At 33.4% G+C, this 24186-nt stretch overlaps 2 protein-coding genes across 2 annotated transcripts; one reads left to right on the top strand and one right to left on the bottom strand.

The window, feature by feature from the left end:
• The first annotated feature begins 2947 nt into the window (after nt 1-2947).
• LOC114737031 (glucose-1-phosphate adenylyltransferase small subunit 2, chloroplastic) lies at nt 2948-6449 on the top strand. The gene is made up of 9 exons (XM_028924926.1): nt 2948-3214; nt 3595-3891; nt 4065-4334; nt 4427-4606; nt 4941-5044; nt 5140-5251; nt 5331-5429; nt 5570-5689; nt 5994-6449. Exons 1-9 carry the CDS (start codon nt 2948-2950, stop codon nt 6108-6110), a joined length of 1566 nt encoding a protein of 521 aa, XP_028780759.1. The 3' UTR covers nt 6111-6449.
• Nucleotides 6450-7305: 856 nt separating this feature from the next.
• On the bottom strand, nt 7306-16727 carry LOC114737044 (subtilisin-like protease SBT5.3). The gene is made up of 12 exons (XM_028924940.1): nt 16536-16727; nt 16324-16430; nt 16135-16232; nt 15880-16044; nt 12685-12793; nt 11461-11674; nt 11030-11350; nt 10662-10756; nt 9547-9792; nt 9183-9297; nt 8693-8906; nt 7306-8098 (listed from the first exon to the last, which is right to left on the bottom strand). The coding sequence occupies exons 1-12, from the start codon at nt 16632-16634 to the stop codon at nt 7557-7559; spliced, it is 2325 nt and encodes a 774-aa protein (XP_028780773.1). The 5' UTR covers nt 16635-16727; the 3' UTR covers nt 7306-7556.
• Between the last annotated feature and the right edge of the window lie 7459 nt (nt 16728-24186).

Raw genomic sequence — 24186 nt, 5'->3', positions numbered from 1 at the left:
ATAATATAATTAAAAATGAAAAAAATGTTAATTTGATAGTGAAATTGAAAATTCAATTCTAGAATTTAGAGTTAATAATTGAGAGAAGAAAAGCATGTGCATAGGAATAAGACTTTTTTGGCGTTCCGATGTCTCCTTCGTTATGATTTAAAGATTATGATTTGAAGGCAAAGTCACATTCTCAACGGTGCAGCTCTGTCCACATTTTGTGCTCCCATACCCAATCATTTACTTAATATATTTATTTAAGGGATATTGCTTTTACTATTATTTTGGTGTTTCTTTACATCTAAGTTTATTTTTTTAATAAAACCTTTAATAAAAGCATTAGCATTGGTTTGTAACCAAATAGTTGGAAAGAGATTTGGAATTAAACCGATGCTTCGAGTTTAAGAAATTTCTGCACATTCTTTTAGAGCATAATCTAATCTAATATTAATGCCCTTTATTTGATCTTTAGAAGAAAAAAATCAAATACTAAATCTTTTATATATAGATATATGTGCGTACTTTTTGGCCAAAATATATATATTTGATATGCTTGATTTTAATAAAATGAATACAAGTGGATTTTAAAAGTCACGATACTATTAACTGAAATTAGTTGATGGCTAGATTATAGGATTAACAAAATATACACTTGTCATGATATGATTGAAACAAGTAGTTTAAATTTATAAAATTAAGTATATAGATTTTCTCTTATCCTATATATGGATGAGAAGAAAATTAAGGAGGACAGAATATTAAGAGAAAAAAAAACTCTTTAATATTAATATTTTCTTTCTTATTTTTTTATTTTCTCTCCATCCAAATATAACTTTAATTTTTAATGTTGACGTAATTAATTAAGTTAAATTGATAGTGTAGTTATGGCATAAAACTTCTTTCGTTTTTCATACCTTTTTTTTTTTATAAACTTATTTTTTTAACACCTTTAAATGTAATTATAGATTGCCAATCAATAAATTATTTGTGAAATTTAAATACCTGTATAAATTATGGATTATGCTCTTCAAGTAGATTAACCTTTGTGAGTCATAGGACTTCGTCCATCTAAAAGGAAAATTATTCAACTGTCTTTTATTTAAAAAAGAAAATTATCAAAATCTGATCTTTAATTAAAGAACACAATTAACATAATAACACTTTCTATTTTTACGGATTGTGGTTAGAAATTTTAGGGATTATGGTTGGGTTGGTAGGATAGTTTCACATAAAAAATTGATTAAGTTATTCAAAAATTTTTAATCTTATTAAAAATTAAAATTTTTATACATTACGAAATCTATGATATTTAATAGGCCTATTAAAGTGTTTTTATGGGGATGGTTTATTACATGCAAAATGAATTTTACGTTTTAAATGTTTATATTTATTTTAAAAATTATTTTATAATACATATTAATTATAATCATAAGTATTATTTATTTAAATATAATTTTAATGTGACCAAGACTAGTTCCTGATATCAACAAATTCTCACTCATCCGCCTTTCCATATGAAAGTCCGTTTGAAATGTAAATTATTAGATTAATTTACTCTAAATATTAATTAAAACATTTTTTTATTTTTCCAACGAAAAAAATTAAAATATTAAAGAAAGAATGAACGGTGCCCTTCATTTGATATGCTTGATTTTAATAAAATGAATACAAGTGGATTTGAAAAGGTCATGATACTATTAACTGAAGTGAGCTGAAGGCTGGATCATAGAATTACGAAAATATATACTTGTCATGATATGATTGAAACACGTATTTTAAAGTTATAAAATTAAGTATATAAGTTTTCTCTTATCCTATATCTGGATAAGAAGAAAATTAGGGAGAAAAGATATTAAGAGGAAAAAAACTTCTTAATATGAATATTTTCTTTCTTATTTTTCCCTTCATCCAAATACAACTTTAATGTTTAATATTGACGTGGTTAATTAAGTTAAATTGATATCATAGTTATGGAATTATTCAAATGTGTTTTATTTAAGAAAGAAAATTATCAAAGTCTGATCTTTAATTAAAGAACAAAATTCAAAGTCTGATCTTTAATCAAAAAACAAAATTAATATTAGAAAACTTTCTATTTTTACGGATTGTGGTTAGAAATTTTAGGAATCATGTTTAGTTTGGTAGGATAGTTTCACATAAAAAATTGATTAAATTATTCAAATTTTTTTAATCTTATTAAAAATTAAAATTTTTATGCAGTACCAAATCTATGATATTTAATCTAACAGAGTGTTTTTATGAGGATGGTTTGTTATCTATAAACTGAATTTTCTGTTTTGAATATTTATATTTATTTTGAACATTATTTTATATAACACATACCAATTATAATCAAAAATATTATTTATTTTTAAATATAATTTTAATTTGACCAATACATTTAAATCTTTTCAAATAGTAAGACTAAGACTTGTTCCTGCTCCGCATTATAATCAACAAATTCTCACTCATCCGCATTTCATTATGAAATTCAGTTTGAAATGTAACATTAATTTACTCTAAATAATAATTAAAACATATTTTTTTAATTTTCCAACGAAAAAATTAAAATACTAAAGAAATAATGAACGGTGCAAAACGATTTCAACCTTCAAATAACCAAAATCACTTTACAGGTATTTTCACGTGACCCCACCCCGCAATTTGCAACGCTCTTCCCAAACCTCAAACGGCGTCCACTTGGTTTTCCTTGCAGAGTTTCAGATCTGCCTCGCCATCTCTTCTCTGTCGTTTTGCAAATTTCTCCATAAAAAACAACAAAAATTATAAAATGCAGGCCAAAACAATATCGGCCATCTCCATCACATAAATTAGTCCTATAAATATTCATAATTATTTGGAGGAAATCTCGCATTCCATTTTCTATTACTATTATTCTGACCACAATCTCAGTAATATCTCCTAGAGTACAGAACACCACACAGCAGCGCTCAATGCAATGGCGTCTACTGCTGCTATCGGTGTTCTGAAAGCTCCATCATCATCTGTTTCTTCTTCTTCTTCTTCTTCATTATCTAGTGGGTCTGGCAAGAAAGCCATTTCTAGGAGTCTGTGTTTCTCGGCTTCACAGCTTTGTGGAGATAAGATCGCCGCAGTTTCAGTGGGAGGCGGCGGCTCTGGCTGCCGCAAGCCGGTGATTGTATCTCCCAGGGCTGTTTCTGATTCTAAGAACTCCCAGACATGTCTTGACCCGGATGCTAGCCGTGTGAGTTTTGCGTCTCTGTTTTTAACATGGGCTTGTTCAAATTAATTTTCTTTCGCTCAAATGAGCAGTAAAATGCTCTTTTTATGTTAGTTTCTCGCGGCATGTGACTAATGAGTGTCAAATTGGACTTTTTATTCTTATAGCATTATCTGATCGCCATGCTGATTTAATGGGATTTCATGCTAAATTACTGGAAATAATACGAGTGATTTTTCCTTTGGTTTCTTCAGAATTCTGAATGAGACCATGACGATTCTTCTTCTTATAGCCAAATAATAGATTGCATTGATATTAAGCATGTGTTTTTGGGCCCTGCAATTGAATTTCATGAGAACCGGCTTCGACTGAATTGCTGTATATGTTTTTATCATAATATTCAGAGTGTACTCGGCATCATACTTGGAGGTGGTGCTGGAACTCGTCTTTACCCATTGACTAAGAAGAGGGCAAAACCAGCCGTTCCTCTTGGAGCAAACTACAGGCTGATTGATATCCCTGTAAGCAACTGCCTAAATAGCAATATATCCAAGATCTATGTTCTCACACAATTCAATTCTGCATCCCTCAATCGTCACCTTTCCCGTGCATATGCAAGCAACATGGGTGGCTACAAAAATGAGGGTTTCGTTGAGGTTCTTGCTGCTCAGCAAAGTCCAGAAAACCCAAATTGGTTCCAGGTAATATAACCATCTTAGCCCTAAACGTGTTATTGTCGATCCTCAACAATCTTAATCTTTTCAAATGTAAAAATCTAGCAATTACTGTTCATCTTAATTTGTTGAAATTTTTAATGGCCTTTATCATGATTGCTGTAAGTGAATTTTGATCAACTTCGATTTCATCATTGCAGGGCACTGCAGACGCTGTTAGGCAATATTTATGGCTATTTGAGGAGCACAATGTGTTGGAATTCTTAGTTCTGGCTGGTGACCATTTGTACCGAATGGACTATGAGAAATTTATTCAAGCACACCGAGAAACTGATGCTGATATTACTGTGGCTGCATTGCCGATGGATGAAAAGCGTGCCACTGCATTTGGTCTGATGAAGATCGATGAAGAAGGACGTATTATTGAATTTGCTGAAAAGCCAAAAGGAGAACAACTGAAAGCTATGAAGGTAAACCCCGTAAAATGTGCCTTTCATGTTACTTAACCTGGTAAGTTAATTATTCAATTGATCAATGTTTGTGTCAATTTTTTCTCTACCAGGTTGATACTACTATTCTGGGTCTTGATGATGAGAGAGCGAAAGAAATGCCTTTTATTGCTAGCATGGGTATATATGTTGTCAGCAAACATGTGATGCTAGATCTTCTCAGAGACAAATTTCCTGGTGCAAATGACTTTGGAAGTGAAGTCATTCCCGGCGCAACTTCTATTGGAATGAGAGTACGGCTTCATTTCAATTTTGATTCATAAGAAAATTCCTCCTTTTTATTTATATTGATCATTGAGCTAATACCTGCTTGCACTACTTGTGCTTAGAGAAATTTCACAAATGAGTATAAATGTTAATCTATTTAACTGTTTTCTATGTTATGGTTTTCAATAGTTAAAAATAATTTTTCATCAAAACTGCTTCAAAATTTCACTGAAACTTCGTTGTTAGAGTTACTGGCTGTGATTTGCTGGAGGTTTAAACATTTGATTTGTAGAATCTTGCCGTCATGGCTCTAATCCCTACTCTCTAAAGGCTTGATGTTACCTTTTTGAATTTTCACAGGTTCAAGCTTACTTATACGATGGCTATTGGGAAGACATCGGTACAATTGAGGCTTTCTACAATGCAAATCTTGGCATCACTAAAAAGCCAGTGCCAGACTTCAGGTGACTGATGATGACTATTTGATATAACCTTCCTATTGTCAATATGCTTTAATGGTGATGGTTAAATGTCTGCAATTTTGGGATATCCATTGCAGTTTCTATGACCGTTCAGCGCCAATCTACACCCAACCTCGATATTTGCCTCCATCTAAGATGCTTAATGCTGATGTCACCGATAGTGTTATTGGTGAAGGTTGTGTGATTAAGGTATGATTATTTGAACATTGACAGGATCCCAATCAAATGTAGAGGAGGCTAACTTTCTTTTTCATAATCTATTGTGCAGAACTGCAAAATTCACCATTCTGTGGTTGGGCTTAGATCTTGCATATCAGAGGGAGCAATCATAGAAGACTCACTTTTGATGGGGGCTGATTATTATGAGGTGCGATTATTTTAACTAAGGTCACTTGCACCTGTACAATCACAATGTAACCGATCCAAGTGATTGAGATCAGGTTACATTAAGTGAACTTGGACAATCAATACTAACTGCGATTCTCTTTTCTGATTGCCTTCTTCCAGACTGATGCTGATAGGAGGTTCCTGGCTGCCAGAGGCAGTGTTCCAATTGGTATTGGAAAAAATTCTCATATCAAAAGGGCAATAATTGACAAGAATGCTCGTGTTGGAGAAAACGTTAAGGTAATTATACCATAAACTAATTTCTTCTCCCTCCTATCTAACATTCTTACTTGCCATTTCTTGTCCACCTTCTCATTCTTAATCTTACGTGTTTGGGCTTCCTGGGGTGAGGCGTGAGGGGATGAAGTTTTTTAAATGAAATCAGCTTCTTCTTTTTAATTTTCATCTTAGAACTGAATGATAACTTTAATGAAATATGAGACAGTGGCTTTCCAGCACAAAAAGGAGTGTATGCACTGCTTCCATGGAACATATATGTATGCTTTTCTGATGGAAAGTAATCTAACTTGGTTTTATTTCTCAGATCCTCAATGCCGACAATGTTCAAGAAGCTGCAAGGGAAACTGATGGCTATTTCATAAAAAGCGGCATTGTTACAGTGATCAAGGATGCATTGATTCCCGGTGGAACTGTCATCTAAGGAGCTCTGCATGGTTTCCATATCCTGAAGATGGAGATGGAGCACTTTTTCACGGCACAAGGTTTAATAGAGGTCCTGCTTCCACGTTGGAGATATGCTTTGGGGCTAATGATGTATATTTTTGGCTAGGAGCTTGTAAGTAATAGAGGAAAAGACCTGCCCTCTGAGTAGTTGCTATGTAATGCTCTTTATTCGTTTAAATTAAATAAAAGCTTTTAAGCTGTTATGGACTGCATGGTCTATAGCATGTTTAAAATGGGAATAAAGCCTCAAAAGTGAGGAAAGAAACATCTCATCTAAACAGTTATTAATTGATTTCTGGGCTATGCTAAATAAAAATTAGATTCTTTGTGTGCGTATTCAAAGAGAGAAAGGCAAGAAAGCAAGATCAGGTATTGAACTTACTCATCCTCTTATTACTTATATTATTTTTCTTCGATTTCTTCTTTATAATATGTGGTCAATTTGTCATTGTAAAGGATTTGGGTTTAAGGCAAACTAGACACATGGTGCATTACATGGAGTTTGAGATAAGTCAATATTATTCATGACTTGTTCCAAATATGTGGAAAGAAATAGCTAAGCTAAACGTAAGTTCGATTCTTTCATATATTCTGAGAGTGAGACAATGGAAGTAAGACTAGGTATGGAATTTAATCATCCTTTTATTCCTTACTTTTCTTATATTTCCTATCTATTGTATATGATCAATTTGTAATTGTGAAGGATTTAAGCTTAAGGCTAGTTGTACACATTTTTCATTTTTCATGCATTTATATAGACTTTGAAGTGAGTCGTATCATGGCCTGGGATACAACAGGCTAGCTCCATTGGTAGGATGGTGTTGTTCTGTTCAAAGAGAAGAATAAGAAAACATCTACTCAGTTTTGAATGATCGCATAAGAACAGATTGGTGTGTTTCTTTATAATGATTGGATCCCCATTAGTGCCTAGGGCTATGGATAGTTCTGTCACAAATGATTTCTCAAACAAATCAAGAGAAAGGGATTTGCATCGAAAATCTCATCGAGGAATGATTATTCAAAATATTTTCTCACTAACATGAGAATTAAATATGATTCTATATTTCCTCTCGTCCACTCGTATCGGGAATCACAATGCAGGGCAGAATACTCCCGGAAGCTCAGATTGGGGAAAGAAGCAATGAAACAATAATAATATAGTACTATTGAGATTATTAAAAAATAGCATTGAAATTAGCAAAGCAGGTTATCAAAACCTGGTCAATAGAATTAGACCCTCTCAATTTCTTACAAAATTGATGAAGTCAAACTTGGGGGAAAATGAGCACAACATGTGAGATCTACACAGGTTGCGATGTTCATTATTTAAGTAAATTTCATGTACTTCGTATTTATCACTTCTCAAGATTGATAGAGTTAATTCAAATATCTAATCTTTAGTCATCATGTTCTATTTCTAGGGTTAGATGGCCTTTGCCACAATTGGACTCCGCACAAGATGCTTCCCGTCAGACCATATCAGCTTCCCAAACACATGGTTCTTTGCTGTTGTGTGTTCCTCAACCTTCATGATCACTTTAAAGCTCTTTTCTTCACCAAACCTTTTGAATTTCAAGACATTAGGCTTCACAGAAATGGAAATCCCACGTGGATTGTGAACGTGAGCCACATAAGTTGCTGGAGTGCCAACATTTTTTAGGGTCCTTGTGATTGTAGCAGACCGATTAAGATTAGGGACTGTAATGGAAGGATGGTTGAGGTTAAGGATACTTGAGCCTTGCTTGTGGCATTTATAATAATGACCTTGAGTGAAGGTTAAGAGTTGTGAGGCATTGTAACCCAATGCACATAGGAAGTTTAAGTAATCATTGATTGTTGCATCGTAAACAAGGCCCGGATCCATTGCTCTGTTGGGGTCAATATGACCTGCTCCATAACTGAATGGTGTTGCCTGGCCGTTAGAAGCATTAAGCAGTGGCTCCACCTCGTTATCATATGTTGAAGCTGAAAATAGCAAGTAAAACTATCATGTGAGCTTGAATTGGATGTGGTATTAGGAGTAAGTCCAAAGGCAATTATGAATTCTTTAGTGTGCTTTGTCTGTAATATCGTTATCATGTTGACTTTGTTGCCAGATAGAATGATCCGACTTAATATGAAATTGATGTGACTGTTCAGTTGTTTGTGAAAAACGCCATAACGGAGCAATAAAAGAGTTCGGTGCTGCATCAAGGGGTATAAAACTTTATCAAAATATGTTTCCATAACAAATGAACACAATAAAAAACAAATCATCTTCAAATTGAGCTATATCACCTATTTCTGTTAATTATGTTTGTAATCAGACATAATTAAAATGAAACGATTAAACTTTGGAGTACCAAAATCTTAATCCGCTCTTTTGAACTTTCAAGAGCTTCAGGATTTAAACTGATCAGGTATGTGCGTGCATTTTGAAAATATCAAGGAATGTATTCACTTTAATTTTTCAATTATTATGACAGAAACTGGTACGAGTAGAAGGATTTTTTTTTTTTTTAAATTTTGCCGCTCAAGAGTAAAAGGGATTAAGTATAAAGAAGCTAAAGAACTTCTCACCAGTAGTCATAATTGCAGATTTAATAGCAGCAGGAGTCCATGAAGGATAAAGGCCTCTCAAGAGGCCGACAATGCCTGAAACATGAGGACATGACATTGAAGTGCCTGAGCCTGAATTATATGGAATTCTTCTTGTGTCAAACGGTTGGTTTGTTGGCCCTGCGGCTTCTGTGTAGGCTGCTATAACTGAAACTCCAGGTGCAGTTATATCAGGCTGCGAAATTGAGACAAGTGTTAGTTGAACTTCTCGCACAAGACATGAAGGAAAGGCGCCTGCATTCTTTGCATTGAATAAGTAAATATATTGTGTATAAGGAAGAGATAAAACAGAGTTAATCTTGAAAGAGATGAAGTAAAGCACTAAAGCCTACATATGCTTTCAATTTTTATGTCATTTTCTCTTCTAAATATACAATACATTACTCATGATGATCTTAATGAGGGAAAAGAGCTTGCTTTTTTCCCTTTTTTGGTTTCCTCCTTTGCATACCTTTAGGATTTCTGGTATAACAGGATTTGGTCCTTTTGATGAAAATGCTGCCATGAAGGGGGCTGGCTTCGTATGCAACTTTGTTGTTGGGTGCGTAATGTAAGCCACTGGGGACCTAGCAATAATTATACAAAGTGGAGTTTAAGTTGACGTTAAAATTATAGAAGTTAAATTATTCTCTTAATCTTTGTAATTTTATTTAAAAGTTAACTTCCATTGTTAAACTTCTGACAATAATTTCATTGAGTTTATAAATCTAAATACTATCATATATTATTTCAATACTTCAAAGTGAGACCCACAACTTAAGAAGCCTACATAATGTTTTTTCAAAATGAACACGTGTCAATGATAGATATCTTACTTGGTCGATTTGACGTATTTAAAAATTGAAATGCCATCAGTGTAATTGACATGAGAAGCAGGGAGTACATGGGGATCAGCCATTATTTCATTGCCACTAATCTTATCGTTTGCAAGAACCATTCCAACAGCACCTGCAAGTAAAGCTTGCTCTCCTTTGTCCGCCCTTGCATTTTCTCCTCTCAGACATACCACTATCTTCCCCTTCGCCTTTTTCGGATCTAGTGTTCCATTCTGGCACAACCTCCTGCATTCATCTCTCCATATGAATTGTTATCTTCATCATTTAAACACAATTCATTTCAATTGCAATTTAATAATGTGGAGTGAGAATGTCCTTTTGATCTTTTGAAGAGAATCTGCTGTCAGTAATTATATTGAAGCTATTAATTTATAACAAAATAAATTCTTCTCAAATTACTTCAGAGGAAGCTCAAAGAGCGAAAGACAAAAAGAAGCGAGATTTCCTTTTACCCTATATGCATCTACATTATCTCTCTGTTTACCAAACCCCCCCCCCCCCAAAAAAAAGAAAAGAAAAAGAAAACTTCCTGTAAAGTTAACTTCATACACAATATGTAAAAATAGACCCATGGTTTAACATGAAATTGATAGTGTTTTTATATACCCGATTATAGAAAGCTTGCTGTCACAAAACACTTAAATCATATTTATTTGTTATAGCTACTTGACTACATCGAGTGATATAATGCTCAATCATGACATGTTTCTTCAGTAACTGGCCATTTGATATTGCTAGGAAACCATTCTTGAGGTACCTCAAGAATAGTTTTCCCTTGTTAATTGTCCCGTAGCCAAAAGCCTTGCACCGAAAACCACCAAAATAACATGGTGATTTGACTACTTCAAATGAAACAGTGATCTATCATAGCGCTTTTTGACTAACAAATGAACGTGAAGACTACAGTATTTTAGGCCACCAATCTCCTAATTCTTAAAGACAAAAGATTGAACCAAAATGGTGTGGTCAAATTTTGAGAGATGAAATAAATACAATGATGTATCCTTCAAAGATGAAAATGTGATTTCACCCGAAATCATATAATAGCGATGAGCAAGACCAGAATGGAATTCAATTATCATATTTGTACTTACGCGTCCTCAGCATTTGCTGTAGGCTTTTTAGCATCGAGACCAGTGATCATTGGGTATAAGTTGGGCCGCAACCTTGCAGCTGACAAGCTTTCTCCCTTCAATACAAACGTTCGGTATTAGCCGCCTAACATTCTTCCACGAAACAGTAAAACAGTATTTTCAATAGATCATGCCAGACTTTTCAGCGCAAAGACTAGATCAGCTACGGGTCTATCTCGTGGGAGGAAAATCCAACAGAAACATGTTGGAATAATTAGTGAACTATTGGAATAAGTATACCTTCAAAATTAAAATTAGTTTAATAACCTAAAAAATGAAATGACTGAAGACTCAAAATGTGAGAATGATTAGGTAAGAGGTGAATGAACCTTGAAGGTGAGGTTGTTGCCAAGAGTGACGTAAGCTGGGAACTGTCTATCCATGGTGCTGGCAGCGACGGTGAGGAACCACGGTGCGAGGTTCTCTACGGTAGCATCGTCTGGTCCACTGTTTCCGGCGGAACACACCACGGAAATGCCTCGCTTGGCCGCATGAAATGACCCAATGGCAACGCCGTCGTTGAACAGTTCGGAGGACGCTCCTCCCAACGACACCGATATGACGTCGACGCCGTCCTCAATTGCCGCGTCGAAGGCTCCCAATATATCTGCATCGAAGCACTCGCTACCATTGATCGGAGGCCAGCACACCTTTTTCCCATTAAATCGTCGGAATGTTGATTAAGCTCAAGCGAATCGAAGAGGCAGAATAAAACAAATCAAAATAAATTAAATATGACTAATTGGTTAATCATTAGAACCTTGTAAGCTGCAACGCGGGCTCTCGGCGAGCCACCCTTTGCAGAACCAAGGCCTTGGCCGTAGACACTGACGTCGGCGACGTAGTTGCCGGCGGCGGTAGATAAGGTGTGAGAGCCGTGACCCTCCTTGTCACGTGGCGTGTCAAACGATGCGTTTAATTTTCCCGCCACTGATGCGTACCCGTGGTTGAAGTACCTTGCTCCTATTAGCTTCCTACCGCCATAAAATTATTAATTTATATATAATGCCATTTCTATAAAATAAAGAACAAAACAAATCTGAAAATTATCAAGCCCTTGATCTAAAGCCTAAGATTCTCTAAATTAAGTTTATTTTAAATGAATGTGATTAATGTAGCACTTTTTTTTTTTTTTATGATATCCACCATCTTGATCTTACATTTTGGTGTTAGACATTCAGCACCTTAAAAATTATAGTGTTGAATGTAACTTAAAAAATAATATCAGTGTGATGGGCACCTTTAGCCTGATTAAACAATCAAAATTTATCCAAAATAGATGTCATATTTTTGTTGAGGTGCCTGATTAAACAATCAAAATTTATCCAAAATAGATGTCATATTTTTGTTGAGGTGCCTGATTAAACAATCAAAATTTATCCAAAATAGATGGCATATTTTTGTTGAAGTCCAAAGTGGCATTGATTTGGTTGGAAAACTATAGTACTCTCTTTGCTCTTAGATGTAAAAAATTAAATAATTAATTTAGTAATATTAAAAAAATAGTTAAATTAATTATTTATAAAAAATATATTTTTATTTTTCTAAAATATCCTCTTTAATAATTTGTATTGAAACTTCCACATAATGTAAACCCTCTTAATATATACAATTAATAAGAATAGTTTAAAAAAAATTATAAATTTAATAAATAAAATAAATTAGAGTGTTATATTTAAAATTAAAATAAATATTCTAACTAACTGTTATACTTAGAAGCATGAAGAGTATATTAATTGAAAGCAATGAAGTTGAGGATTTGAGAAATATTGTGTGAAGTAAGCCAAAAAAAAAAAAAGTTGTATCTAGCAGAAAGAATTAGTCATCCACAACATGATGAACTTAAATTTGAATGCCTGCTAAGAGAAGTGTTCACATTTAGTACTCGACAATGAATAGGATTGTCTCTAATAAAAAACATAGCTCTGTCTAATAAGAAAAACAAAAAGAAAAAGAAAAAGAAAGAAAGGAAGCAAGGGGGAACCTGTTGCAGCGAAAAGTGGGATCAGATTGGTTCTGGCAGATACCTCTCCACTTGGAGGGAATTGGTCCATAGCCTTCATCACTGAAGCTCTTTGATTCTGGCCACACTCCTATTCATTCCCAATAATATCCAAGTTAGCTTGCACAGTTCATAACCACCACAGAACCAACTCATTTGTTATTCTCTTCTCATCCATTCATGTATCCTCCTTTTCTTTGTTCTCACTTTCACAGTCATTCTCTTATCCCATTTGGATTCCAATGGACCAATTCATTAATTTTAGGTCCACATTATATACCCCCCTTTTAAGAAAAAAAAAATTGGAAAAAAATGACATTCGAGTGTCTTATAAGAGAATTATTGGCACTTTGATATTTTGGGCAAAGTCCCTTGGACTTGATGGCATACTATGCCCCTCTAGCTTTGAGAAGGTCCTGCGTTTACCTTCTGAGAGTGTGTGTATTGGGGAGCCGGGGCCCTTCATAATATATTATAAAAACACTTTTCAAAAATATTTTTTCACAGATCGAGACAAACTCTTCTACATATTTATTTTAAGGGGCGTTTGGCATAATACAAAAGTACTTCTAAAAAGTATTTTTTTCACAAATCAAGATAAACTTTTCTACCTATTTATTTCGTATACTGTAAAATCACTTTTGAAACTATGATTTGGTTTTCATCCAAACACTTTTAATCACTTTTAAAATCATGGTTTTATTTCCATCTAAACACCACCTAAAATTCCCTATATTCAATTATTCATGCATTTGAGGCACTATCCAGAGAGCATAATCAAAAGAATGTAAATATGCTTGGAATCAATATCTCATCATCACTAGAATCTTCTGTTCCCCATGTCCATACAAAATTTAATCACGATCTCTCACTTTTACTCTCTTATTGGATTCCATTGCACCATTCTACCAAAAACATTATTCTTGTGCATAAAAGCAACATCTCATTGTTACAATTATATTTCTTTTACATTTATCTCTCTTCAAATGTACTATAAATATTTGCTTCTATGAATGTAGATAATTCAGACACAGGCTCCACTCTTTTTTCCCTCTCATTCTTGACAGATTTCAACAGTTCAGATCTAATATTTTAATTTGAAAACAAAAGTAAAATTGAATCGTTGCAGTTTAATGCGGATGGCTTATAAATTGTGCAAGAGAAAACACGAAAGGAGATAGCAAGAGAGAAGTTGGAATTTCCAAAACAAACCACCACTAAGTAAAAACTTTATAATGGTTTTGATAGAACATTTTTGACACACTAACGTTAAGCAACAAAGTTATTTCCACTATGAAAGTGCGCCATCATTTATCACATACTAATTCATTTTTCAACCTTATAATCAAACTTATCCAACCACAAAATATCAATTTTGGTGGGCAGACATCATATATATCCCTTCTAATTCTAAATATAAGAATTAATAAAAGAATTTATCTTGACCATAGATGTCATTTTACAATCTACTTTATCTCTTTTTTTCTCTGAACTCCCTGTACTAATTTTTCATTAAGAAAATACTATACAATGCAAGTAATTAAAAGGAGTACTCTGAAAAATCAATACACATTTTTTATAAATAATTAACTTAACTAATTTTTCTTAATATATAAGAATTAGTTACTTAAATAAATTTTTTCAAGACTCGCTCTTTTTTTCCTATACTTTTCTACATTACTTGAATTAGCCAATAACGTTGTAGAAACTTCCATATTTAAAATCATTTCAAGCTGATTTTTTTTTGGAAGGGTAAATATAATATATTATGAACTACTTGTGTATCTTTGACTGCATGCCAGTTATTTTAATATTCAACACCCATTAATCCAATCTTTCTAGTAACTTTTTAGGTATTTCCAACAGCTGAATATTCAACTTTTGGGCATAGGCATTAGAAAAGTAGATTTTCCTATGTATAATTAGTCAATAAAAGAAAAAAAAATTGTCCATGCTTTAGTTATTGAATCATATTAAACAAATATTACAATTCATTCTTTTTTTTATACAATATTATAATTTATTCTGAATAGACCATGAGAAAGACATATAATTGGGTCTTTCTATAAGGGGTCTTATATAAATAAATAGTACCATTTCTTTTTAATGTGATGTATGAATATAGACAAACAAGTATAGCAGAAGAACCGGTCATAACAAACCATTAGTGGGGACTACATTTGAAATTGAAGTAAAAGAAGACAACAACCTCAATGAGATTAACATTTTTTTTTTGAAGATGTCACGAAGTTCTACATTCGAGAATCGGTTGGATTATTAAATAATAAATTAGAAAATTAATATAATGAGATAACTTTCTTTTTAATGATTCCGTTCACGTATGTACTTATGAGTCAACGATCTAGTTTCAAAACACTACAATTCAATCACATGAAAATAATCAATTGCACGTTCGAGATGATGGCCCCGCTATATTTATACTATTAGACTAATCCAATTCTGACCCTTTTGATATTTGAAATATCTCTTTTGAACCCGAAAAATAAAAGGGAATTTTGGTTAAAAATAGTTTGGAAATTTTATTGGCTAAAGGTAGTGGTGCAACTCATTTTTAATAATGCAATTTTACTTGGTTTATGTACAATTTATTTTTAACTATATATATATATATATGTATATTCGTAACAGAGGTCATTTGCACAAAACTGAAAATATGTTATACACAACTGGTTTTTTGGAGAAAAAAAAAACCACTCAAATTCAAATCTTTTTAATCAATGAAATCTTTCAAACAAATGCTTTTAATTGATTTTCTCAAAAAGTTAAACTAAGTATCCTCTGATTCTATTTTTATAGGCAGAAAGAGAAGAAATTTTTTTATCCTATTTATCTGACAGAGATAAATTTTTCATATAAATATACAATTTTAATTTTTATTTATTATTTATTATTATGTTGACTTTGCTTTTATATGTATAATACCTATTAAATAGAGATAAAGTTGAAAAGTTGTTAAATTTTAAATTAGAGTTAATAAAATTTTAAATTTTTTAAGCCCAAATGACTTATAAATGGGATCATAGTAGATACTAGTGGTAGCAATAGGAGGCTGTGAAGTCAACCCTCCTTGTAAGTATGTCCATATAATATATGTGAAAATTTTTAATATTTATTTTAAAAAAAATTCAAATCATGTTAGATAATGAGGGAACTCACCTGTATCGAGGTTGGCTATAATCACGTCTTCACCAAATCTGGCTTTGTTCCATAATGAGCTGGAAGGTATCACTCCATTCTGTTCTAATCCAAGGAAATCCCATGACCTTGTGGTGTGTAGTTTCCTTCCCCTGTTCATGAACACCGACAACACTCTGGGATGCCCTGTTTTCGCCCGCCAAAAAAGAAAATGCCTCAGAAAACGAAAGAAACAGAGAGAAAATAATAATAAAACCACAAGGCTCTGTTTCTCACTCGCCATCTCCTCTGCCACATCTTGTTCCAGAGTCGCAGCAAAGCCGTTTATATGCCTCGTGTAGGAGTAAAAGATCGATTCTTTTGCTGTATCAGAACTACAATGGAAGCAAAATCAAGCATGTTAAGGTTTGACCATATATATATACACGCATATGTTTAGTTCAGATATGAATCTTATAAGCATACCTTCCAAGGAAAGATCCCAGAAACTCATAATGGGAGTTTCTGACATTAAAATCAGTAGAAGACAAGTCTGGATCATGAGAGTGGGATCCCAAGTAGACGATATATGGCTACAACCACCACCAGAAAGATTAAAGATGTTTCACATGTGACAAATCACAGAGAAGAACTAAGTTTTGTTTGGATTTTCAGAGCTGAGATTGATGCTTATTTACCATTTTCTCAGCAAAACAGGGAGCTTGCAGAAGACAGATGAGCAGGATTTGAAGAAGAAAGTGATGATGAGAGGCAGAGGAGCTCATTGGTTTCCTCATTCTGCTTAATGCCTTCGCCTGTCTTCAACTTTGGCCTAGTAGAGCTCTTATATATAGATTATAAGTAGGGCAGACCCATATAAGGAATCATACATTTTTAAATCAGGACAAACAAAAAGGGAAATATACTTCAACAGTTTTAGTCACAAGAATGAAATCCTAATGCATCATCTTGTTGATGTTGATGTAGATGGTTTACGGGATCAAAAACACATAAAAATGCTTGTTGGCTTAGGAGCTGTTTGGCTATTTCCAAAATCACTTCCTAAAAACATTTTTCTGTAAAACAAGACAAATTCCTCTAGATATTTACTTCGTAAACCATAAAAATACTTTTAAAACTGTAGTTTGGTTTCTATCCAAACACTTCCTTAAATGATTCTGTAGTTGTTCTTTAAATTATTATTACCAGTGGAATTTTACATGTGTAATATCTTATTTGACTCTAGTTTAAATTAGTTGGAGTTCAATATTACTTTTGAAAGACCTTTCTAATTGCTATATCTTTAAAAGAGGGAAAAAAATCTTTTTAATGTTTGTGAATATGAAAAATTGCTTGGAAAGTCCCTTATTACAGAATCTTTTTTATTTAAAAATACCTTAAATTTCTTTAAGGAGTAAATTTGTTCAAGGATCAAGATATAACTTATTTTCAGTTGTGTGCATAATGAAAGACATTTGCATATAATTAAAAATATAGTGTATACAACTGAAAGAAGAGTTGCACTCGCCGAAAAAAATTATATATACATATGTATATGTGTATGGATAAAAGAGTTACATTCGCTTAAGGAAGGACGGCCTTAGCACCTCATATTCTAATAATTTGTTTTGGCTGTGAACAGGTTATGGTTTTTGCCTTGAGATGAACAAAGAAAAAAAATAATTATAAGGTGATGATTCTTAAGGGGTCAAATTGGCACTTGATTAATAATTGTAGGGCTGTTTGAATTGTAATTTGTATGAAAACAATGAAAATGTCAAATCCACAGTGACTGGGGACCATAAAGAGAAATTTCTTTTTTGGATGTAATTGCACGTTTGAATGAGAATCTACACCACCGTGGGACAAATGCCACACATTTCATGGCATGATTGATTGTCTTGATAGATAAGTACAACAAAATTACGACTATATAATTTTATAAGATTTATTATTTTAGGAGATTTAAAAATTAAAATAACGTCTCTTGAAGACGAGAGGTACCATTTTTTAATGTGTCTATTTCACATCCAATATTATCAAATGATAGTTAAACAACATAAGGTCGAAACAAAAAAAAAGTAGCTCATCCCATATGATCTTTTATATCTTCAAGATTCAAGCCTGCATTATATAATAGATACAGATATTATATTTATCATAATTTTTTCTTACTTTATATATTGGACCTAAGAATCTAAGTCCTTCTTTCTTGCTTTTTTTCTTTTTCCCTCTTTAAAACCGAAGTCTTCACATGAGATGTTAAGGTTGGTATCAATTAATTGATGCTAGCTTCTTTGAATTGCACGATTTATCTATTTTAAAGAATAAAATGTAAACATTTTTATGGAAATTTTTTAAAGATTAATAATGCTGACTTTAATAGCAATTTATATCCATTTGGATCCTTGATAATTTAAAGCAAAAAAATTGTTTATTCTGCATTTATATCTTAAAATGAAATTTATGATTTAGAAGAAATTGTCAAAGGTAGGTCTATTTTTGGACATAGTGAGTTAGGCTCTAACCTAATTTGTCAAGCTCGAAAAGCTTGTATATACCACTTCAACCCAAGAAGACAAATTATTTTAAAAAGATGTTTTTTGCAGGCATGTACAAAATTTGTGCATCATGAAAAGGGCAAAGAAATATCTCTTAGCACCATTTGTTACGTTGAAAGAATTTCAAAGAAATGAAATTGAAAAAAAAAAGATTAAAAGAAATAGATTTTTGATGCAATGCATTCTTTTTTCTCCCTCTATTATATACATGTGCTAGGTAAATAAAAGTAAATGAAATCTATACGCATTAAATGATATCCATGAATGCTTTTTTTTTAATGCATATATATTCTATTGTTGGAGATAATTCTGTCCAAAATATGACCGAGCACGGCAATTTAAATCTTAGTTCACTACACATTGTGAGAAATTAACATGTTGTTATACAACTCTCATTGAAAATGTGTTAAAATATAATGTTGAAAATGGGAACTCATAGCTAGTACAACACATTTGAAGAGCATAGGAAGGAGAGGGAGGCACATTATGGCTAGCTAAGAGAAAAATGTTCATAAAACTTGGAAAACGATAACAAAATGGTCACTCAAAATTGAATTCCATGAGATAGTTTTTTATTCCTTAGTAGATAAGAAAGAAAGAGAAAGAGTCCATCAATCTGGGGCTTATTATTATCCTTGTTCTTTTTTTGTTCTTTGTTCCTTTTCTTTTTTAAAAGTGGGAGGGAAAGAAATCACTTTTGTTTGTTTGTTTGTCTTTCTGAGAACTAGATTTTGATCGCTAAACGTATCCACACGACAAAAGGCCATACATAGTGATCCAAAAATGTTAAAACCCCTTGGAGAGGCAATTCCATTTAGTACTCATGACCAGTATAGTTTATAAATGTCATTTTGCATAACAATGTTACGAGAAAATGGTAGGTTTTTAAAACATCGTGAAATCGCAGAGGCGTCAAGCTCACTATAGTATGCCCAGTGACGCTGATTAGATACGATAAAACAAATACTTCAAAAATGTCTTAAGCAGGATTGAGAATGGAGTAAGAGGATTGAGAATTTTCAAAAACGAAGTACCGGATACAACTTAGATGATTAAGTTTTTAACAGTCACTACTACTTTTAAATATTTCTAATATAGAATATGAATATTTAAAATCCAAATTTACTGATATGATTTTTCTTAAGTGGGCAAGTCAGGATCAAACTCATAATCTGCACCATGAAAGGCCAGCATAGCACCATTAAACTAAATCTGTCTTCAATGTACTTCCTTTTATTCTATTTATAAGTCATTTCAATGCTTCATTAAAATTAAGAAAAGCATGATACCTCATTAACTCTATCATAAAATTTAACAATTTTTCAAATTTACACCCATTTAATACTTACCCTTTTCAAAAAATAACAATCCACACAATAATAAGAATTAGACAACTTGAGCCAAAAAAATCTCCTCTCCACCTTATAAACAGAACTGGATCTGGAGTATGGAGTTAGTTAGGAAGATATAAAGAGAAGAGGTAAAGTGGGGACAAGTTTGGGGAAGGCAGAACAATAACTTTGATTGGCCAAAATACATGGAGCCATGCTGTCCCAGCTGTACACATTCTCATTAGACGTGGGTGTTCCTTGTCTTTCTCATTTGCTCATACTTCGTAAACAGAGATTCTTTCCATCAAGCATTACGAGTACTCCTATTAATTTTGCACAAAAGATACTCTGACATCGAACTAAGTAGGATGTTAAACGGGGAATAATTCCTCCCCTTTTTCCCCTCCACAAAAACTTTTTATAGAATTGATTCTATGCTACTTTTTAAGCAACCAAAAAAACTTTTTTATTTAATCTAAATTGTTTAGATTATTTATATCTCGCTTGGTTGCAAGTCTTCCAATCTATGACTAATCCGAACCCAAGGTATTGTTGGATCCAAATTGAAGGGGGCACGCGTAAAGACCTTTTCTTTTCTTTTTTGGCATATAAACACACTTGAATGACTTTCTAAACTAGCTTCTTCAATCATGGATTTTTATAATGTTAGGTCATAGGTGTTGGGCTTGAGAAGGATTTGTTAGTTTATGCCTTTTGGGTTGGCCTAGTCTTAAGGGCCGATCAATACTATAGATGGACATGGTCCACTATCAGTACAACGCCTAATAATAATGATAACTTCAAAAGAGAAGAGTACCTTTTAGAGCATCCCTCTTGATGATGTATGTTTGGTCAGATCAAGGTTTAAGTAGGCAGATCAGAAAATTTTGTAGAGTTTATACTCCTGTACAGTTAATATTTTTTTCACCAAGAAAGGACACCTATTAGTTCAATTTCAGACCTATCATGTGACAGATGTTGAATTTTTTCAGTACCATTAATGCTAATATAGATATCTTCTAGGTGCAATTCTACAAGCATCACATGCTAAAGTCTCAACATTAAAGTCAAACAAGCAAATTTGGGCATACTTAGTTACTCTACTTCGAAATTGCAAGTAACATTTACAGAGCACATGTAAAATTTGTCTTACGATATCAATTATGAGGCTTTTCGAAGAACCAAGGCCAACATGTAGCAGAGAGCAGAATCAACTGATGCGAGTGCCACAATAAGCAGTGCAGCAAGGACAAGAGTCAGAGTAGCAGTCCTTACCTGCAGAGTCCCACAATTCAAAAATCTTCAATCAACAAACTCTCAGAAGGCAAGGCAAACTGTGGCTGTGACGTGGGAATTTCCACGAAAGTAGCAGGATCGCAAGAAGACTCAGATCTATAATATGACGTGTGACGATAAAGGGGAAAATACATTCTAACCCCTATATCAAAACCTAAATATATTTCTGTGCATCTAACATTAGGGGGGAAAAAATACACTTCATATTCTTTCTAACAAGATGAAAACAAAAAAGCTTTAAATGGGTGTTTTGTACTTTTTCCAAGGGATTTTTTTTTTCCCGTCACACTTGAAATTGATCTAATATATTAAGATAGTAGTTAGACCTTAATTCTGAGGAGTAAACATACTTTTCCGAACTATAAACTTATGAGACATACCGTATTACTAAAGCTCGGCCATTCTATGTACTTCAACTGGCTCGGTTGCTCAACCAAAAATGCAAATAAAGATTACTCCCCTGAGATTGAACACGCAGTTACTGGGTGAATATAACTAGTTTTCTATTGCATAGAAACAGAATTAGGAAACTCCATTAGATATTGATAAAAACATCATTTTATTTACGCTGCAGTCTCATGATTAACTTAGAGGTCAAACAATACCATATCACGTCTGCGATGAGACTCAGCCAAAAAGGCCCCTGAGGGAAGTCATCACCAAATGTTAATTGATCATTCTTTGCAGCAGACACCACTAGCTTGGTGCCATATGGCTTCTGAGAAAATATTTTATCTTTGCTCTATGAATCTGCTCACACAAAACGTTATACTCTTAAATGATATTGCCCCTTAAAATCACAATGAAAGAGCCACAATGTGAATGAGGAAGTTAGGAAGAGGAAGAGAGACAAGACATCATTACTGTTCTAGATTGTGAAGGAAGAGCTCTGTGGTGATCAACTCTGGTAGCACAGTGTGCCGGAACCTTTGATAAAAACGGAATATCTTGATGAAGGAAAACTATAAAACATAAAAGAAAAATGTCAAATAAAAGCAAAATCAAGCATTCATGTGCAAAATCGAAGAGTTGGAAGAAACCTGAACATGTTGCTGGCAATACAGAGGGAATCACCATCTCAGATTGAATTTTTAGCAAGCCAGAACCCACTGCATGTATGGAAATAGCACAATCTAATAGAAATATGCAACCTCAAACAAAACTTTTCCTTCTTCAATATCTGTGCATTGCAAGGAAGGATGAAAAATATTTAACCCAAAAGTAGCCCAGGGTCACAGGGTGAGCAAGTGAGTGAGTGAGTGAGTGTGTGTACCAACTTTCAATCTTATTGGAAAAAATAAAATCAGGTCTGCAGATTTGCACAAATTAAGTAGACATAATTTATGGAAACCAAGGTAGTGCAGGATGCCTCAGTTACCCATTAAATATTATGAAATGCAATAACTTTTGGGGGAAGGTTTTTCATCCCACCTGGTTTTCCATAATCAAAGCTTCCCCATAAGATGTTCACAGATATCAGACAAGAGACAAGCAGGCAAACTTGAGACCCAGACAAGCTAAGAAGAAAGACATCTTATTCAACATAATCATAACTTACAGCAGACAAAATTGGGTAGAATAATGAATATGCACCAACAGGACAGTCTAAAAGTATCCTCATAAACAATACAAGACAGAGAAGAAGCTATTTTGAGGTGACTAGCATAAAACTAGTGTGAATAGCATTTTTTTTGCGCATGATAACATTTAGCAATTTAAGATAGCAATAGCCCTCGAGAACATATAGATTAATATAGGTAGCTGTACTCAAGTTATTCCATGCTTAACCTAAGGACAACACACCCTTTAATCTCAAAATTAAGTTAACCCCAGAAAACATTTTACCACTATTACTATCTCTCCAAAAAACATTATTAAAAAAATAAGCTGCTCTAATATCAATGTTCAGGACTGACATAGTATCCACTCAGAGGGCACTGTAGTGGTCGGAGGATTGTCTTTCGGATTGTTTGTATTTTGTAAATTGTAACAGGCAGTTTGTGGAGCAATCTCAACCCATGTTTCCCAAAGTAGTTTCCTTCAAACTTTTACTTGCCTTTCCAGTCAAGAAACAATTAAAAACAAAAATCTAACATAGTATGCTATGACTAGAGATTCCAGTCCTTTCTGCTCGTCATGCAATAAGGACTTATTTATCACCTGCCTTGGAAAATTCCCGGTTTATATTTTAAGATTACATTTCTGACAGTGATAATATTCTACGACAGGCAAGACAATGGCAGGCAATCGCTAGAAATGTCATTGATTGCCCAGTACAGTGGTCAGTCTTAATCCTTTTTAACAATGATGCTTCCATTCAAACATCAAAACTTACTATATCTGACAAATAATCACAACGGCAAGACTCCTAACAGACAATAATGGGACTTTATGTCAAACAAAGAAGGGGCAACCCAGAAAAAGAATCATGTAGCATGCTATAGGAGTTATGCTACTAACGAATATCTCAATATGCAAAGAAAGAGCGTAAAACACTTGAGATAGATATTTTCCCGCGGGAAACCCCTGATTGACAACAAAATCACTCCTTAATTTTTATCAATAGCTACCATGTTCTTTCCCACGCGAATTATCTCGAACAGATAAGAGGCGTCCAAGAAAAGAGCCTCCATTTCATAACTTGCCAGCGGGTGTTTCAACTCTTTTGAGTACAATATTTGAGAAATAATATTTTAGACCGTAAAACACTTGAGATAGATATTTTCCCGCGGGAAACCAACAGCCACTGCTAAAGTGCTCTATATTAAAATAGACAAAAGAACGCTCTCAGAACGCGAGATTTTAAAGACAGAGGAACCAAATCTCAATCAAAATCCTAAAGCTCAGGTGCAAAATGCCATGTTCAATAAAAATAAAAAAATCTGTCACGAAATCACAACATCAATGTCCAAGTTGAGGCTCAAAATACATACCAATCACCCAGTGAGTAAACAACAAATAATAACTTCGAGAGGAGTCGCAGAGTTTCCAACGAGTGGAAATACAAGTCTGCTAACAAAATGAATCAAGCTCTCTAACAACATATGAAATAGAAGCAATCACTAAGAAATAGTGTAATCGAAGATGTTTAATGACCATCCATTCATTGCCCTCAAACCTGTAATATACACATTCAAATTCACTTTCAAGATCTACCGTTA

The sequence above is a fragment of the Neltuma alba genome, unplaced genomic scaffold (assembly GCF_004799145.2).
Source record: "Neltuma alba isolate B1F8T4 unplaced genomic scaffold, ASM479914v2 tig00013398_pilon, whole genome shotgun sequence".
Lineage (NCBI taxonomy): Eukaryota > Viridiplantae > Streptophyta > Magnoliopsida > Fabales > Fabaceae > Neltuma > Neltuma alba.
Note: the sequence above shows the minus strand (reverse complement) of the source record. Positions and strands in the feature narration are given on the sequence as shown.

Coding starts and splice junctions, on each gene's coding strand:
- LOC114737044 (XM_028924940.1), bottom strand. CDS start 16,634: ATGAGGAAACCAATGAGCTCCTCTGCCTCTCATCATCACTTTCTTCTT. Junction 16,045..16,134: donor TGTGGCAGAGGAGATGGCGA/GTGAGAAACAGA, acceptor GGGCGAAAACAG/GGCATCCCAGAGTGTTGTCG. Junction 8,099..8,692: donor ATCTGCAATTATGACTACTG/GTGAGAAGTTCT, acceptor TGCTATTTTCAG/CTTCAACATATGATAACGAG.
- LOC114737031 (XM_028924926.1), top strand. CDS start 2,948: ATGGCGTCTACTGCTGCTATCGGTGTTCTGAAAGCTCCATCATCATCT. Junction 3,215..3,594: donor TTGACCCGGATGCTAGCCGT/GTGAGTTTTGCG, acceptor CATAATATTCAG/AGTGTACTCGGCATCATACT. Junction 5,252..5,330: donor GTGAAGGTTGTGTGATTAAG/GTATGATTATTT, acceptor TCTATTGTGCAG/AACTGCAAAATTCACCATTC.